Source organism: Pocillopora damicornis, chromosome 6 (genome assembly GCF_964200805.1).
Source record: "Pocillopora damicornis chromosome 6, jaPocDami1.2, whole genome shotgun sequence".
NCBI classification, from domain to species: Eukaryota; Metazoa; Cnidaria; class Anthozoa; order Scleractinia; family Pocilloporidae; genus Pocillopora; species Pocillopora damicornis.
Window position 1 is genome coordinate 17247634 of NC_142675.1, and position 19992 is coordinate 17267625.

Sequence of the window (19992 nt, forward strand, 5' to 3'; positions counted from 1 at the left end):
TATTTTTGTAAGTAAGCGCATGCTCAGTGGCTTGTGCTGTCACTCCCCTTCACGAACATCCAGAGAACCTTGTACTATTCAAATGTCGAGTGTTTGGTCAGTAACTCCGCCTTAAACTCTAGGTAAATTATCCAGAGAACAGGTTTCAAGTACAAAATGATAAAAAACCTAAAGTTGACTGATTTACCAGTGCATTGTCTTCAAAAATTTAAAAGGAAATGTGTGGTGGCAAGAAAGGAGAAATACTGAACAAATCAGATCTTAAGAGTTACAAAAGGGAACAGCTTATCAGGGATTATTCCCTGTGAAGCTGTCATCCTCACTCAAAAATGTGTAACAACGCTCATCCCTTCAAGGTAAGCAGTTGTAGCTGAAAAATTAGCAAACTCAACTAGAGATCTTGAAATGAATGGGCCATTTTCAATATACTGAATTTTAAACTTGGCTCCGAAGCTTAGGGAAAAAAAACAAAAGAAATCACATCGAGGTTGAGGAATGAATAAATCATTTCATTTGCCTTATTCCCCCTAGCCTCGGAACCATTTTAGAATTTTAAGATATCGAGAATGGCCCATTGTCGACAAGGCTCAGATGATTGTATCGTTCACCATATTCACCAAACATTAACAATATTCCAGTTCCTTTACTTTAGAGTCTTTTTAAAACCTAAATCTTGCATGAAATAAATACACATGTATTCACTATCTATTAACAATTGATTCTGATAATACCAGTGAAAAATCTATTTAAAAGAGATCTTCCCTTTAGAGAACGTTTGAAACGCAATTCTCGGATCTATTCACCCACAGCAGGTACATACAGCAATGACAATAAAAGCCCCTAGATTGGGAAATCTTCAAAAGAATGCATTTATACTATGCTTCTAAATTCTATTGAGGAATAGCTGAGTCAATGCAACACCAAAATTACCATTCTGTATAACACATTGTTTTCTTAAAAAGGTTTCCTTATAATTGTTTACAATGCATGGAAACCATTTCACTCCTTATTTACAGATATAATGCATACAAGTACATTACAATGTTATAGATAGCTTTTTAAACAATCTAATGTCCCCCATTTGTCCCAGGCTCCATGTCACTGGCTGCGTCTTCAGCTTCCAAAACAAGTCTGCTCAGCTCTCCTGCACTATAGCCCAACAGGTTTTTCAGGTCACACACAAACTTGTAAACAAATCTGTAAGAAGAGGATACATTATCAGTTAGCCACTTTGCATCTGTACCATTCCACACAGTAAAACTAATGAACACTTTCGCCCCTATCATCGAAATATTGATTCTCCCTAGAGTATTCAATCATACCTTATACGCCTGGTTGCATATGTAAGTTTGCATATGTAAAAATGCTACTTGAAGAAATTCCTTTTTGATCACTCCTTAGGTGAAAGGGTTGGGAATTACGACATCACGGGCGACGAGCCAGGAAAGAGAATAGTCCGAAATGTAAGTGGTCAGCGGTGAAACAACTTTAATACTTCAAGTAGAGATAAATCATTTGTAGTTGCAGAAAACAGTCGCTTTGCAAAGCCGAAATGTTACCAAGTTATACTTCGCTAATTAAAAAGTGAAGAAATTTTTCAAAAGCTTTGACTTTAACAATATCTTTTACTGCTACAGTATATCAACCAACAGAGGCATCGGTGACACTGGGAAAGGCATCAAGAAGAATGATATTTACGTTAATTGTAACTTTGTTGTGTGGCAAAAAAATGTATCTTGACTTCCGGCCGTTGAAGGGGTCTTTAATAAGTTTGTACCCACCCATCGTTTACGAAAGCAGTAAAAGATATATGTACAGTCAACACTTCCGAAAACTTGCTTAACTTTTTCTTCGGCGAAGTATAGTGTTAACATTTTATGATTTGTAACATTATTATTTACTGGAACTACTAATGATTTATTTCTCCATGCGTTATTAAGCCTATTTCACCACTGACCATTCGAATTTGACACATTTTTTCTAACCCGACCTGTTGCCCATAATGCAGTAACTCCCGAAAGGGTTGATGATTTTCATAACCTAAGCTTCTCGTTTTAGGTTGCCTGTCGGAAACTGTAAGATACGTCAATTATTTTTAATGTGACTGACATTTATAAATGATTTCGTTTATCTATACATAACCAAACAAACATGTATGCGGCACGTGTTTTATCGCCCCATATATGGCACTGTTCCAGATGCTTACAACGGGAAGATGAGTGTGTGTTTCTTTTCTAACAAGCCGAGAGCTGTGAGTGGGAGTCAACTGAAGCAAATCGTTAAATCAAGTGAATAAACCGTGACTTAATAAGGAAGCGTGGTACAGCTTTTTCACGTTTTCGACACAGTAGCGACCCCGCCAGGATAGCGTTGGAAATCATGGACAAACAAATTGCCGATCTTGAGAGAAAATTGAAGACGTTGAATTTTTGTTTGAAGAAGACAGGAGATGTCTCAAAGAAAAATGAACGAACGGCCTCTGAGAGACACAAAGTTTCCGTTGAGACCCTCATGACAACAGTAGTCAAGTTAAAGGAATCCATTGAGGAACAGAAGTTTGCGAACTGCAACGACGATGAGGCAGTACAAGAATCGACCTAAATGTAGGACACGCAACCGCGCTCTATGAGCACAAAAGAGAAGTCGAACTAGAAAAAGAGAAAAAACAAGAAGCTCTTAATCGAGTACACGCAAAGGAATTGGAATTTCAGAAGAAGAAGTTGGTGTTGAAACAAGCTGAAACGGAACCGCCGGAAACTGTGCAAATGGCTAGCAACGTGTTTAGATTGCTAAAGCACGTGATCGCAAAATCTGACGGAGCACCGCAAGATTGGCTGCGTTTTGGGGACGGTTCGAAAGTCAAACTGATGAATCTGGTGCCCCTGAAGTAACAAAGTTCTCCTATTTGAAGGAATTAGTGAATTTGAAGGTGCGAAATCTCATCGATAGTCTTTCGTTTACGTCTGAGGGTTACCAAAAGGCTAAAGATTTACTCACAAGAAGAAATGGGAAAGAGAGTGAAGTTGTGAGAACTTACGTTAGGAATATTTTGAAGCTACCCACCGTGCACGAGAGAAACGTAAAGAAGATACACGAATTTTATGAAGCTCTACTGTTCAATGTAGAGTCACTGCGAACACTGAAAAGTTTATACAAATTGGACGCCGCGGTTCGATTTACCTTCGAAAAGCTTAATGTGATAAAGAACGAACTTACTATGATAGATGAATATTGCGGCGAATGGACCTCGGTGGAATTCTTATAGGCACTGGAGAAATGGACAATTAATAATCCTATTTCAAACGAACAGCAATCAAAGAACTCGAATTTCCGTCGAGATCAGTCTAGAGCATTTCTTACCAAACAACAAGAAACCGGAAACCAGTCGAGGGCGAGCTCGGGGGCGTGTCTTTATTGTTATGGCCAACAACATAAGGCAATTAACTGAGATAACGGCCAAAGTATTGAAGAAAGGAAAAAAATACGTGCCGATAAGCGCTTGTGCTTCAATTGTACAAGTGCCAAACTCCGAGCCAGCGATTGTGAGAGCAGGAATACTTGCAGAATTTGCAATGGAAAGCCCCACACTTCTATATGTGACAAAAAGGAAAGACGAGGACCAGGTATCACTGCAAATTTAATCTGAGATTCCAGTGTTATTCGTCCGGTCGTGGTTATAAACATGGGCGAATAATAATTAAGAGCCCTGTTGGACCGTAGCACCAGCCATTCCTATGCTTCTTCCAAAGCGATCAATTTAATTAAAGCCGAAAGCAAAGAGTATGAGTTTGCGCCAAATCGCCATGCTTACAGGCGTCGAAACCAGAACTATGCAAGTCTTCGAAGTTGTCATGCGTTCTGTGATTGGAGATTTCACACTAAATGTATATGTCACGAAAATCGAAAAAAGGGAACTTTTGACCTTAGGCAACCCAAGGTATTCCGATCTCTTAAACAATCACCTTCACCTGAGAGGTGTTACAATGGAGGATAGTGATACAAAAGCTCATTTACCTATGCACGTGATAATCGGCGCTAATGACTTTGCCAAGATATCAAGATACAGACCAGTGATCGTTGACGGGTCGGACGAAGAGGGGATATCGTAGCAGAGCGTACGCGTTTCGGGTGGACCATTATGTCCCCCGGAACAGATCTGGGCGATACATACCTTGCCGTAAATTTGACGGTTGATCACAACCAACTCTGCGCCCTAGATGTTCTGGGACTAGAGGACAGACCATCTACACACCAGAGCGATATCCACGAAGAATTCAAGGAGCAGCTAGCAAGGAGTCCAGACGGTCGATACGAAACTGGACTTCCTTGGAAAAGGAACTGTCCTGAGTTGCCCAATAATTACGCGGACAGTGTGCGCAGAGTGAACTCTCCTCTACGGAAATTAAAGAGAATTGATATGCCGGACCAGTACGCCGACATTATTCGGGAGCAGCCGGAGGAAGGTGTGGTTGAGAAGGCACCAGCAAAGGTAACAGGCAAAGAATTCTACATGCCCCATGGAGCGGTAATACGCGAGAATGCAGAATCAACTAAGCTACGAGTGGTATATGACGCCTCGGCCCGTGCGTATGACGGTGTACCATCATTGAATGAGTGTTTACACACCGGTCCCCCACTACAGACTGAACTTTCGAGCATTATTGTCCGCAATAGATTCCATCCTATTGCAGTAGCCGGAGATATGCGCAAGGCCTTCCTACAGATACGAGTCAAGGAAGCTGAACGTGACGCACTGAGATTCCACTAGATTAAAGACAAATCGACTGAACAGCTGGAAGTGCTAAGGTTTACGATAGTGGTAGTTGGTCTTGCACCTTCTCCTTTTCTATTCAATGCCGTGATACGGCAACACCTGGAAAGTGTGCAGTCCGAGGGACTGTGCAAGAAATCAAAAATAGTTTGTATGTAGATGATTTGATCACAGGAGATAATATATAGATTTAGCCAAGCCTAAAAGCGGACCTCGCATTTTTTTCCCGCATGTCTCAAGGGCACAACACCTTGCCCCGGCCAGGACTGGAACACGAATCGTCCGACTCGGAGCCCAATGCACTGACCACAGGACTACTGGACAAAGCCGTGGCGTTGGCGTGCCCGCGGTACAGTTGACCACGCATATTAAAAGTAGCAACTTGTGCAGTCGTACGGTCGTACATCCAAATTTTTTCGGCTTGATGGGTTACTACTATTTTCTATAGTTATGGAGCTACGCTCTGCGAGCTCCGCTTCTAAAGTGGAAGGTGCGCGAAAGCTCAAACATCATGCGGTAGAGATCTTTAATCGCGCAAAGTTCACTTTACACAAATGGCACTCAAACGTGCCAGAACTCGAGATAACTGTACCGATGACAAGCCTTCCTTTTCTTAACAGCAGCTTGGTGCATCATCAGTTCGTGGAGAGTGCAAACTACTGGGACTCAAAAGGGACAAAGTGGATGACACTTTGCATGTTTCACTCCCATCTCAGCCTGTTACACTAACCAAACGGGGCATCCTCGCCAACTCGGCGAGGATGCCCCGTTTGGTCAAGGTTTATGACCCGTTAAGACTTGTATCGCCGGAGGGGAGGGGAAACAAATCTATCGAGAAGCCGGTGAGATGAAGTTGAGCTGGGATATCCCATTTCCCGAGGGGATTGCAAAAAGGTGGCTTAGAAGGAAAAATAATGCACCGGATGATGTGTACTTTCCTCGCAGTCCTGTTCAGTACTATGAACCGAACGACAGCATTAAAGTACCTGCATTTGGTGATGCAAGTAATCACGGTGTGTGTGCTGTTGTGTATCCTGTGGTTGCACAAGTGCCAGGTGTGACACAGGGTCTGATTTCCGCCAAATCCCGCCTTACCTGGAAAAGTCTGACGATTTCTCGTTGGGAGCTCGTGTTAGGCCCCATCGCAGTCAACTTGTCAACAAATGTGCAGGCGGCATTAGAAGGGTTCAATATGACGGAGGATATACAACGATGGCTCGACAGCACTGTAGCTCTAAACTGGCTGACGATGACGGGAGTACCGCTAATTCCTGACTAACCGGGTTAAAAGATCCAGAGTCGCCCGAACACGCGGTGGAGACATGTAACGACATCCGAAAACCCATCTGACCTGGGAAGTCGAGGCGGCAGTGTGAATGAAGCGGAGCAATGGTGGAACGGTCCGCCGTGGTTGTTCGACCCATCTCTGTGGCCTGCTGATATTGTGACAAAGGCGACGGATAACAGTAATGTAGAGAAGGTTCAGCGAGAACTTTTCGCGCTCGATTTCGAAGCAAACGATGACTTTGACACTCTTCTCGAGAAGTTCGGCTTGCGTAAAGCCATGGGAATTTGTACATAGATCTCGCGGTTTAATCACATTTCTCGTCACCCTTCCGAAAAGATCATAGGACCTCTTACGTGAGTCGGGCGCCATGGTGGGGAGGACACTTCGAAAGACTCATTTGCTAATATTCAAGTCTTCATTCAACAGGTCGGTGGGTCAGGGTCTTCTAAGCTGGGACGAGCTTTGCGAGATAGTCCTCGACATCGAAGTGTCGCTAAACCATCGACCTCTTGGTTACGTGGAGGATGACCCGCAATTCCCTACACTAACGCCTAACTCTTTACTGTTTCTGAATGCTAACATTTTACCTGAGCTCGAACCACATCGTCATGAAGACCGTGACTTGAGGACACGTGCGAAATTCTTGAAAGCTAAGACACAACGTGGTGTCGATGGACCACGATGGACCACGCAATAACTTAGAGCTTTGAGAGAGAGAGGCATCAACTGAAACATAACACCAAACCTAACAGCTTGTCCGTAGGAGACGTTGTTATCATTAAGTCTGATGAGCGAGACCGAAATCAGTGGCCCATGGGGGTGGTAGAAGAATTGTTCATTGGACGAGATGGCATTGTTAGGGCAGCGAAATTGAGAGCAGGCAGAGGATTCATAAAACGCCCAATCCAACATCCCTACACCTTGCAATGACACACATTTGAACCCTACTGCAGTGGAGTTCCGGCCGCGACGAGATGCTGCTAGGGCAGCACGTCAGCGAATACAGTACATTGTAGAGCAAGACACTTGAATGTTGTTTCCAGAGAAATAATATTTTCATACTTATTTCAGTTCCACCTGCATATGCCTTGTTCTCAAGTCCAATGTCCATCTAATTGACATTTATAAGTGATTTCGTTTATCTATACATAACCAAACAAACATGTATGCGGCACGCGTTTTATCGCCTCATGTATGGCACTGTTCCACGTGCTTAAAACGGGACATTGAATGTATGTTTCTTTTCGAATTAGCCGAGAGTTGTGGGTGGGAATTAAACGAAGCATGGTAATAAAATCGTTAAATCAAGTGAATAAACCGTGACCTAATAAGGAAGCGTGGTACAGCTTTTTCACGTTTTCGACAAGCTCTCTCACCAACCCTTGCTTTCATAATATACTATAAGCATTCAACACACATTCATTCCAAAAATGTAAATCAAAATTTTCATCATATCTCATGACAGAGACTGTTATGAGATCAAGTGAGAAATCCTTATTTTTTGCATTGAGTTTAACCAGCCGAAGAGAGGTTCCTGCCAGCTGTTAACTTGTAACCAAGTTTTAATGAAAATAGATGCAACCACATACATATAGCTACATGTACATTTAGAGTGAAAATAAATTCCCACTTTTTCTTGAGGTTGCGGAAAAAATACCCACAAAATGTCTTCTTTACAAGTACAAACCTCTTTCCATGGACCTTATGAATCATGTCTCCATCGTAGTAATACCGTAAGGCACGGCTCAGTTTCTCATAATTCATGGCTGGTTTGTTTTTACGCTTGCCCCATTGTTGTGCCACCTGCTCAGGATCATTCAGTTTAAACTCCCCATTCTCTCCAACCCACATGATCAGGTGCCGACTGCCTCTGTCCGTCAGCAGTTCCAACAAGAACTGCCACAACTGAATCTGGCCATTGTTACCTGGTAGAGGTAATATTACCGAGTTGTAAGTACAAAAGAAGAGCTAGAGACATGACATGCACTCCCGCAATGCTAAAATTTGTTTCTATCCCACTCAAGAGTGAAACACATTAATGACCAAAAAAGGAAAAGCAGTTGCACCAAGCCTTCTTTCTTTTGGATTCTTCTGCTGCTCGAAAGTCATGACTCAATTTCGAAGCCCCCCCCCCCCCCCTTCTACAGTTAAAGCTTTTCAAGGAAAAAACACCAACAACAATAACAAAACAAACAAAAATAGAACACCATGACACCCAAACTAAAATTAACTCTCTGACCCCTAAGAGTAACTAATGTCTAAATTCTCCCCGTTACTACACATTTAGGTCGCGAGAAAAAAGGAAATGATCAAGGACTAAAGAAGCTCTTGATTGCTCAGCAAATTCTCCTTGTCAGCACCTAAGGAACTGTATAGAGAACAGTACGGCGAATATTCATACTAGTATTAAGGTGTAAAGAGTTAAAACTCCATTCAGTTATTTAACATGAGCAGAACCAGCGAGACAAACATCACAGTGAGTTGAGCACAAATTTTAACAACTTGTCCACAAAGTTTTCATGTCAAAAAAGATTTAAATTTGTTGTTTTGGTGGGCCTTGGTACAGTTACCTGATCTGTTGCCTGGACATGTTTTTCCATCAATACTCTTTGCTTTTTCTTCCTCTTCACCGCTCACAGCATCTGTTTCACGCACACAGAGAATACCAAAAGACAACAGTTTAGTTTAATTCATGCTTCAACAGATTTTTAAATTTACCCGGCTTTTCAGTTGGGTTTTAGCTAAGAAATTAGGCTGCCAACTGAAATTTAAAGCAAGGCAGCACAAAGATAGTGTTTGAAACTGAAGGATTGTGAGTTCGTAACCTCAGAAGTGCCTGTTGCGCTGTATTGAATATTTTCTGGCCGAAAATCCAACTAAAGATTTTGTTTTTTCATCCACCAAATTTTGCTGGAAGTCAGAACTTGGCAAAAACCTTGTTGCTGGGTACAAAAATTTTCATAAAAGGGTGGTGGACATCTTGACATGGTGTTTGTTTAGCAAGATTCACTTGAATAAATAAAAAGCTAGGTCAATAATTATGAAATCTGTACACAAGGAATTGTATTCTACAGGGAGATTGAGAAAGGGTGCTTTTATGTAGTTACATATATTTTCAATTTGATGGTTTGTTCATTCTCTCCTAGAACTTTATGGAGTACCCTGGAAAGTCAATTCCATTTGCACGCTCACACTGATATACCAGGACAATGATTCACTTTTTTACTGCAAATTACTCTTTCATACCTGCAGATGGAGATTTATCTTCTCCTGGGCTGTTCTGAGATGATGTTTGCAGAATCAATGTTGGGGGATCTGACCCAATTCCTGCCAAACCTGCATTGAGCAAACAAACAAACTATTAAAACGGACAAAATCAGTATTGCACATATAAGGAAGCAGGTAAAACAGAAGGGTCACTTCAAAAATTCCTTCAATTCAAGTTCATGTTCAGGGCATTGGGAAAATGGAGGCAAAATGTTAAGTCAAAGAAATTTTGTCTCCCACTTCATCTGAAGTTAACACTTGAAAGCCAAAATTTCAACATGAAAATGACCTAAAGCATACACCTACAAGCAAACTGACAAAGGGGTACTTGGGATGGAAAGGCATCAACTGGTGGAAGCCTTGTCTGAGGCTCCTCATTTCAACCCAAAAGTGTTAACTCTTTGATTCCCAGTAGTGATTAATCAGTAACTTCTCCTTATAATATAAATACATTTTCTAGCATTCAGGTAACAAGAACACCTAAAATTATCAGGTTGAAGTTGCTATGTTGATCCAACACCAGATTCTCACAGCCAATTTACTAGGCTATGTGTAACAGCTAGAGAGGAGAATTAACAAGCAGATCTTGAGAGTAAAAGGGTTAATAAAAATAACTTGCACGAGCTCAAGCATTTTCTTTTGGTCATAAACCCAACTATAAAAGAGCATAGAGTACCTTTGGACAGAGCCTGCTAAAACAACAACTAGGTGTACATTGTACATATGCCATTATTCTTGAAAGCAGTGCAACATTGACAGTGATGGTTCAAAAAGCTTACCTTTTAGAGAGAATGAACCTTGTGCTTGAGTGATTCCAATTAAGGATGCTTCATCTTTACCAGAAGAATTTTCCAAACCTAGTAAGATTCAAAAGTATATTATAATAAGAGAAAAACAGAAAGCAAAACAAAAAAATTACCAACAAAACATAGAGTCACACACCTGAAAAAAAACAAAAATCAATCAAGCAGGAACAGGCCAAGTCCATTCCTATCTACATATTATTTGTATAGACCTACATGTAAATCTGGTTTCCAATTTCTGAACAGTGAACATCATGTTGCCACAGAAAAATTTAAATTGCCATGTTTATTAATGACAGAGTTAAAATAAAATATTTTCTTCTTTGCCAACAAACCTTACATGAAAGTTATTGGGGATTACAGAGTAATTGACACAGACTGTCACATCAGAGCAATTTGACTCTTATGGGGCCTATGACAGGTTTGGTTGTGACATATAAAGCACTTTAGGGAAAAATAAATCTTTTATTTTCAATGTGCTGTGGAGATATCAGGATCAATAGCAAAAGTTGCTGTTTATCAGGAATATCACTATTCTTTTCTTAGTAGTGGACACATACTCAAACTATGCAATGTTCTTGTAACTTACCATTCTTTATGACTGAAATCTGCTGTGCATGGACATTGCCTACAATTGAGCACGTGAGCAAGTTTTAGGTTGAAATTTGTTTTTAATCAATATTGCACTACAAATTACAACTGAGTCATTCAATGCCCTAAGCACTTTCCTTTCGAGAAAAAATGCACAACTTGTTCTTAGCAGCAGTTTCATTACATTTTTAAATTCCTGGGCATCTGAACATGTGAACAAAAGAAATTACTGACACTTGTGTAACCTGGTGCTTGAACCCAGGTCCTGCCTTCTAATAAAACCCTGAATATAAATTCAGTGACCAATCCAAATGGTGGGGTTGAGGGGTCTGGACCCCTCCTTCCCATCAGGCTTTTGGGTTCTTTTATCACTAGTCTAACACCAAAATTCTTGCAATGACAGGTTCTCATTATACCACTCTCCTGGCTATTCATGGTAAATGTATCTTTAAACAAAATACTTGCAAAGAAAGGGAGCTTTTAAAGAAAAAGTTCTGTGTTTTCTAATCAAAGTATGGGCACCCCCTCCAATAAAAATTCCTTATATTTATGTCACTGGAGGAATGAAAAAAATATATATCTGATTACTCACTATCAGAATTAGTGCAACTGATGACAGGCACTTGTTGAGATACTGAGGCAAGCTGTTGACCAGGTTTAGTGTTGCCTGAGAATGTAATTGGAAAGAAAAAAACATTTCATTGCTAAGCTGGTTATAACCATATGGCAATAAAATCCTTGCTGATATATTAACACTTGAAGCTGTAATGTGTCATGTATTAAATCCAAAGAAACTCTTCAAGGCCGGGTTGTTCAAAGCTGGGTTAAGATAACCTGGGGTTAGAGAGAAATTTGATTTCAGATCTGAATGCTTGAAGAGCAAATTCAGTTTATTTCTTTTTGACTACAATTTGATAATTGAATGCTCTAAAAACAGTGGATAAAATTATTCCAAAACGGCTTTTGAACAGAGAAATATAGAAACCTAGATTAAAATTTAACCCTGGGTTAGCACTAATCAGCCTTTGAACAACTGGGCCCATATGTTTAGCATGTATGCACATATGAAACAGCAATAATGGCACTAAATACTATTGCCTAAAATAAAAACCCCAAATGCCAATAATATTCAAGCATAAAACATTGGACAGGAAGAACCAACTCATGGTCGTCCTCTGCTAACTGTGAATAATCAATTTGAAATAAATGACTTCCTTTCATTTCTCTCCTTAATCAATCCTACTGAAATGTATTTACTACTTTGGTTACCTATCTTCAAAATCCAATTTTATAAGAATTATTGAAAAGTCACATTGTTTATAATAATATTATTTGACAGTCTGGGTCAGCATGTGTAATGTGCAACGAACTTTCTAAAAAAACATTCAAACTATAAACTTATTTGTACATATTAAAAAGAAGATGAAGGGGAACTGTTCTTTCAGAAAACACTTGACATACTTGGAGCTAGCAACCATAAAGAACAAGGAAACTAGAGACCTTACCCTGTTTAACAATTACTTTGAATTCAAATTATTCTAAAGGGACAGCACTTCGCCAGTGTAAGTTAACAATTGAACTCTTTCACCATTTAATTCCCATGAGTGACCAAGAAGGAATTGAATCTCCTTACAATATCAACACAATTAATAGCAAGCACACAAGTGATGAGAAAGAAGAAAATGTCAATTAGAGGATTATTAGTAGATATAAAACCAAATTATCCAAACTAACATCATAAGAATTGTATAGCAAACAATGAGACCTGGGAATTGATGAAACACCACTTACATTAGAAGAATGAAAACAAATTTAAATTTTTTTAATACTTGTTTTTTAGTATAAGTATAATCTGTACCTTTTCCTGTGGCGGATCCTGATGACCTTCTTCGCTTCTTGGGAGGTTCTTCAGCAGTAGCCACTAACGGAAAGACTGCTTGGATTTCCACACTGCTCATCTTGACTTCAGGTTCCACAACTGGAAGAGGTGGCATACCAACTAGGAATCATCAACCAAAAAAAGGCAAATTGAAACAGGAGAAATTAGTCTTGACCTTTACAAGAAAAATAGTCTCTGCAAATACTGACTCCCAAGATTAGACTAGTGACTCCCTCTTCTACGAGCTCAACTAACAGTATTTTGCTTCTATACAAACAGAGAACATGTATATGTAAAGCAAATAAGTTCAAGAACTCATTCCACAACGTAAATATATAGAGCAAGGCTGAGGTGGAATTTATTGCATGTTGGCTGTTAATTTGTGGATGGAAGAAAAGCAGGATCACCTTTACACATTGGTGTAAAGAAAACACCCAAGAACAAACCCAACTCACATGCAGAGCTAGCACTGGAACATATGAAAATGTGCTATAATTACAACATTTCAAATCTTTTTGTAGTGCCAGTTTGAATTACATAAATCACATACATGTACATGTAAGCAACAACTTAGGCAATTTGCTATGAAATGGTGAACAGTTTTCAATACATCTGAATGAAAAGTTAGTAGCAAGTACAATGTATAGTCAGAAACATTAACATGTATGTGTACATGTATGAGCAATAAATCAAAGACATGTTGGAGTAGTGGTCCTCATTCAGATGTTTGCAAGCAAGCTTGGAAAACAGGGTCTTCAAATCACAAAGTTTAGGCTCCCAGGTAAACTTCCCAAGAGGAACATTGTGAAATGTTCAACACACTTGTTGTCTTTACCGTTTTGGTGACAACTTATTGAAGGAAGAAAAAAGTCAAACAAAACAATTTTAAAAAATAAAGTAAACCTTGCCAGCTATTTTAAGTCTGTAGAAAATTACCCAGAAGGCCCTCTAAATCAAGTGTTCATAGCTCAGATCTGAGCATTTTGAGTGTATGAGCCATTGACTGTGCATCAAATAATTATCATTAATGATAATAATACCTTGTGAGGCAGTTTGAATACTGGTGATTTCTATTCTTCGATTTTCCTCTGTCAAGAAAAAAAAATAAGATCTCAATAAGTAATGGATAATTGCTGGTAAAAAAGTTAAACCATGGTAAATAAGATTTCATGACTATTATCAATAAAAATACCTTTCAAAATTATTACATTAAGAAAAAATACACATAAAAAAAAAACGATCATGAAAATTGGTATCAATCAAAAACTCACCATTTAAAATAATGAGTAAGGTAAAAATTTGGTCCAGACCTCCATTTCCCAAACCTTGATCCTTCAGAATGCTGTGGACAGTTGTCAGCTGTTTAATAGTTAAAGAAGAAAATACAATGTAAACATTCTTTTGATTTACATGGATTGACTTTGTATGTACATAAAGACCATGATTGATTCTAGGAGGTTTTTTCCTTTCTTTTCACCCCTCCCAAAAAAAAAACTGTCCTTACCTTTCCATTTTCTCCATAATTCTATTCTATTAACCCTTAAGTTAGTGACCAAGACAGAATTTCTCCTCACAATATCAATACAATGTCAACTAGATAAGTGATGAGAATTGAGAAAATATCAATTTGGGGATAATTGGTTGATCCAATACAAAATTCTCCAAACGAACATTGTAAGAATTGTATGGTTGACAGCAGGAGAATTACAAACTTGGTCTGTGAGTTAAGGGTTAAATCTTACCCATTATCTTCCAAGATCTGATTATTAATTTTCCTCTCTCACTGTTACACATTTCCTTGTAAATTAGTTACATGTACAAGAATTTGGTGCTAGATCAAGGTAACAACTTCTACCTGATAAGTTTAAGTATTCTCATTACCTGTTTGCTGGATAATGTATGGGTATTTAAGGGAGAAATTACATGCCAACCACTTCTGGGAGTTAAGGGTTATCTATAGAGTTACACCTTTACAGCTGTAATGTTGAAAACATGTACATGTATTGGCTAGGACAAGTTGGTGTTTTACCACAACATCTACTTAATTAAATATCCAAAAAGTGCAAACTGGTTTTAAAAAAAATCCAACCTATTTATTAATAAAAACAGTATACAAAAATTCAGTTACTTTGGAGTACGTCAATGCTAACATCATATAGAAATTTCCACCTCAATCTTAGAAGAGGGATTTTCATATTTTAGACAAAGCATTATGTTTAATTATTTGACTCTAATGATGACTTCTGCTTGGGTTGTCGCAAAATGTTGCCAAAGGTCAGTCACCCCCACCAACAACAGTCCTCCTAAGGACTCCCCTCATTCACAAGATGAGACTACATGATTAATTGCTGAAAATATTTCTTGTTATTCACTGTACCTCTGTATCATTGAAGATGACTGAATAATCAGTAAGTTGCCTCTGCAGTTTCTCTCCCAACAACTTCTTAATATCTTCTGCAGAACTTGCAGCATTACACTGCAATTGCATGGGGCTACCTAGGGTTCCATTATTGGTATCCATGGTAGAATCACCAGGGGCTGCTATTGTAAGACGTCACTGTAACAGTGGAGAAAATAATGATAATATGCAACACTATTTTGATGTCACTTAACACATGGTGGCTGAACATGTCCACAGAACATTTTTATTAGGTAAATTAAAACCAACACCTATGTTTGACCAATCAGAACATTGAAAGGAAAATGTCAAAATGAACCAGTAAAAACTCATGACAAAGGCAACACAAATGCATAGCGTGATAAAAGACAAGTAAGCTGGAGCTGTTGAGGTCTCTATGGTGACTAGAACAAACACTTGGTTACTATATTTGCAATATGAGTTGTAATTTCATCGCCCTGTGTTTTTCAGTCATTTAGCAAGTTGTAACAGTTTTTTGACTTGGTTTTTATGAGCTGTAGTCAAAGTGAGATACATCAAACCTCAATCATCCCATTAACTAAAAATATGAACATAAATGTTCAAAAATAATGGGACCAGAGAAGCAAGTCTGGAAAATAAAAAAATCCAGATAATTGAGATCTGGATAATCAAGTTTCCAATAAACTGCAGGCAGTTCCAAAAAATAATACTTGAGAAATGCTTTGTGGTTTTCTTCTTTTATTCTGTACAAACAAATTCCTTCCCCTTTAGTTGCCTGAGTGCAAAGTGTTGAGATGGAGTGAAATCTCTCCACAAGACATGAGATCAGCAATTTGAATAAGCAGGTCGATCACTATTGACCAAAGTGTATATTTCACTGCCAACTTAAATTTAATTTCTGGCATCCCAGTTTATGTTTTTCTACAGTAGCTCACCAAATGGCAACTTTGAACAATTTTAGCTTGGAACCCTGACACTTGTATAAACTGTCACTGCAAATAATGTTTGTTCTAACATGGAGCCACAAGTTTGTTAATAAAAACCAATCACAACCAATGCACTCTTGGTGCTTCACTGAAAATTAAATTGGCTGTGACAGAATTTCTCCTAACAATATCAATGCAATATCAAGCAGAAAGGTGATAACAATTAAGAAAAATATCAATAGGGGTATTTTTTGTCAATCCACTACCTAATTTTGCAAGCTGAGATCATAAAAACCTGTATGGCAGACAAGAAAGAGAATTATTGATAGATCTTGGAAGTGAAGAGGTTACTATTAGTGCTTTGAGAATATTTCTATTAATTTTTGTAAAATATAACACAAAGTTACCACAATTGCAAATCAGAACAAAGGAAAATGTATATTAAGGACTTGATAAGAACTCAAAGTAAAAACTAGTAAGCTGTCTGAGGCACAAGAAATGCTAGTAACCAAGTCATGCTTGGAGTTACTTTCCATTGTGACTGGTTGAGAAAGTAGAGTAAGTTTCAGAACCAGCCCCAGACTACTACACTGTGCTTAATGACACTCTATTGAAAATTGATAAATTTAAGGCTCAGATTGCCCAGACCTGTTTTTCCTTGAATAAGAATCAACACTCTTATAACCACCCAAATAAGCACCCACCTCCTAGGCAAGCACCCCTATTGCTTGACACTTTCTAAAATAGAAGGAGTACAAGGAAAACCTATTTCTATTGCAAGTTAATTTATAATTTTTTAAGCTTCAACTATTGCAGAATCAGTGCAGGAGAATAATAAGTGCCCCCTTAATTAACCACCATTCCTTAAGTTAAAGCACCCCCTCCACCTTTTAGCTAAAATGTTAAAAAGGCATCTGGTTTTTATTTGAGGAAATACTGTATTGCAATCATTTAGAGAGATTTTGGTAACTGGAATTGTCCCTCGCATGCATTGTCACCATGGTGCACCAAATGTAATTTTTGCAAAATCATGAGTTATTGAAGCAATAGACCACATTTTCTATCAATCTACTGACATAATAAACCATGCAGGATGTTACAAAAACACAAGAAAAGTTGCAAAAGAGTGGTCTACTGCAATTATAAAATAAACTAAAAAATGTTTCAGTTTTCAATGGATTTACCAGTGTTATAAATGATATGTTTTAGACCAATCAGGGCATTGGTTATGTCTCCTTTATCTTATAAAAGGTAAGATCTGACAAGCTGAGTTAACCAACCCACGTGACTGCAATGCTCAAAGAAGAAGACTTATTTCTTTGCTTACAGATTTTTCCTCTTTTATTCCAAAAAAATGTTCTGGCGATTTATAATTCATAATTTTATGAAGCAGACACCAAACCCTCAGTATTTTCCTGCCACAGGCCATGGAGATTTCCAAATGCAGTGTTTTTTGTTTTGTTTTGTGTGTATTTGTCACATGAATGCCACAATTTAAACAAAGTAGTAAGGGAAATAAAGTTGACAACGACATGAAATGCTCAACATCTTGTTTTGACTGGAGACTCTTCTTTAAGTCATAGGACTAGATTTCATAATTAATCGAGAAGAAGGAAAAAGGTTATCTGCAGTTTAAACATGAATTTATGCGAAAGTGTAGATTCTTGACGAGGAAATCCTGATAATAATGAATGAACAAATCAATGGAAAGTAATTTCCGATCTCGAAGTCGTGCGTCACTGAAAACAACGACGGCCTTGAAAGCGACCGATCATCAGACAAGGTTCACGACATTTTTTCCCATAGAAAATCGTTTCAAATTGACTCTAACGCAGAACTGTAAAGTAATATTTTAACTAATGGTCAGAAAAAGGACAATGCAAGCGCAAATTTCCCGCCATAAGATCAGGTTCGAACTTCATGCTTTTTCCGATCTGAACCGTCTTTGACTTCCTTTGATTGCAAACTAAAGTAAACAAAAATACATGTTCTTGAAACTATTAAATCAAGTTAAACGAAAACGAAATCACCTCAAGCTGAACACATAAAGTTCGACTTACGGTACAGATCAATAACATTTCAATAATACCTGCAACTTTATCGTCCCCCAGGCAGCAAGACGCCTTGAACTTTTCCTGTTTACTTCACTGATCGGGCAGTAACTCGCTCTCAAATACTTCCTTCGTTGCTGGGAATCGCGACAAAATCACTGCAAAAGCACAGGATATCGTTATAAACGAGGCAAGATATCGAAAACCTAAAACCTTATCGTCGGCTTCGCAGTTTGTTTACAATAGAGGAGAGAAGAACACGACAGAATCCTATTTCCGCTCGACTAAATGCAACGCGTTGCCTGCGAGAACTTACTTGAAAGCAACCTTCCGCCGGAAACACCTTTGCAGCCTCGAATTGTCCGCCAAATCGTTCCTTCTATTCAACGAAGAGGCGAAAAACCGATCTCCTCATATGAATATTTTGTTAGTTTATGCACAAGAACAAAGTAATCGTTCCCTTTCTTTTCCGATTTCCTTCCCACGTAAAAAAGCTTGAAGAGCAACGTGCGACACCTGGCGATAAACTGGATGTGACGTCACATCAACTTCCTTCTCACAATAATGGGGCCCAGTACTTCACGGCCATCGTTCAGAGATAAATATTGGGATATGAGGAAAATTTTACATTGTAAAATAGTTCTTTTCTCTCCTGGCGGCTGGAAAATCCAGTATAGGGAAAATAAAATTAAAAAATTTAGGCTAAAGCACTACACCTTAAATATTCTATTCGGTGTACATTTTAACCTAAACGCGAAAAAAATTAGTATTTCACAGTCATAACTCTAAGCTCAAAGTGCATAACCATAATTTTCTTCAAAATATGGGTAAGGGGTGGAAGTGGGGGTATCTATATTGTTAGACGGGATAACTAGTGTTTTTGCTAATTGATCCACCTCTTACCCTGTCTCACTAACCCTAAGATAGTGAGACAGAGTAAGAGGTGGATCAATTAGCAAAAACACTAGTTATCCCGTCTAACAATATAGATACCCCCACTTCCACCCCTTACCCATATTTTGAAGAAAATTATGGTTATGCACTTTGAGCTTAGAGTCCGGGGGAACATGTAAACAAAACAAACAAAAAACTAACACCTAATTTATATCTCTTGTTGAACATTTGAAATATTAATTATATTTTAGGTTATTAGTATTTTTAATTGTTTTCTTATATGGATTTTTGTTCTGTTTATTATTTAGATTGCTTTTATTTATTTATTATTTTTTTTGTTATCATACCTTTACTTGACCTTTTTTTATACCTATAAAATTTAAGTTTTTATTGTAACGGGCATATGATTTAAAGGAGTTTGACCTCAGTTTTATTTCACAAGCTGTGGGTTTATCAAAGCCTCCTACAAACACTTTTGTTTACAAAAAAATTTGCTTTTTATTTGATGAAGAGTTCATCTAGGCCGAGACAGGAAGTAACATGTGGCCTCACCTCTGTTAGCCACAGCATCAGTCTGCAGTTGTTTACAAAAAAATTAGCTTTTTATTGATGAAGAGTTCATCTAGGTGGAGACTGGAAGTTGCATGTGGTTCAGTTGTGTCCTCACCTCTGTTAGCCATGGCATCAGTCTGCAGTCTTCCACAATGCTGGGGCTGCCAAAAAGAACTCTTTTCACACACCTCGGGCCTTACATTATCTTAATTATCTTAGTCATCTCTCCTTTTCCCAGAAATTTTCGGTCAGTGCTCATTTTTTTCTGGTTTTGTTCTAATCATTGAATGGAGGTTATCCACTTATCTCTTAACCCTTTTAACTCCCATGAGTGATCAAGACAAAATTTCTCCTTACAATATTCAATACTTTTTGAGAATAAAATAAAATATCAATTTGGGGATAATCAGTTGATCCAATACTAAACATTAAAAGAATTGTATGGTCGACAATAAAGAGAATTTCAAATTTGACCCAAAAGGTTTTTCTTCTTTAACCCATTTTTTTGTTTTGACAAATAACAGGAAAGATTAGATCAGAAACTATGGACAGTCCTCCATGTTTGAAAGGTCTCTACAATATTTAAATGC

General features: G+C 38.3%; 1 protein-coding gene across 1 annotated transcript; it reads right to left on the reverse strand.

The window, feature by feature from the left end:
* Positions 1-623: 623 nt before the first annotated feature.
* On the reverse strand, positions 624-18533 carry LOC113680837 (uncharacterized). The gene is made up of 13 exons (XM_089209284.1): positions 18273-18533; positions 17995-18114; positions 14977-15156; positions 13871-13958; positions 13640-13687; positions 12579-12719; positions 11313-11387; positions 10719-10757; positions 10106-10183; positions 9306-9395; positions 8630-8701; positions 7747-7984; positions 624-1197 (listed from the first exon to the last, which is right to left on the reverse strand). Exons 3-13 carry the CDS (start codon positions 15118-15120, stop codon positions 1068-1070), a joined length of 1143 nt encoding a protein of 380 aa, XP_089065410.1. The 5' UTR covers positions 15121-15156; positions 17995-18114; positions 18273-18533; the 3' UTR covers positions 624-1067.
* Positions 18534-19992: the final 1459 nt, after the last annotated feature.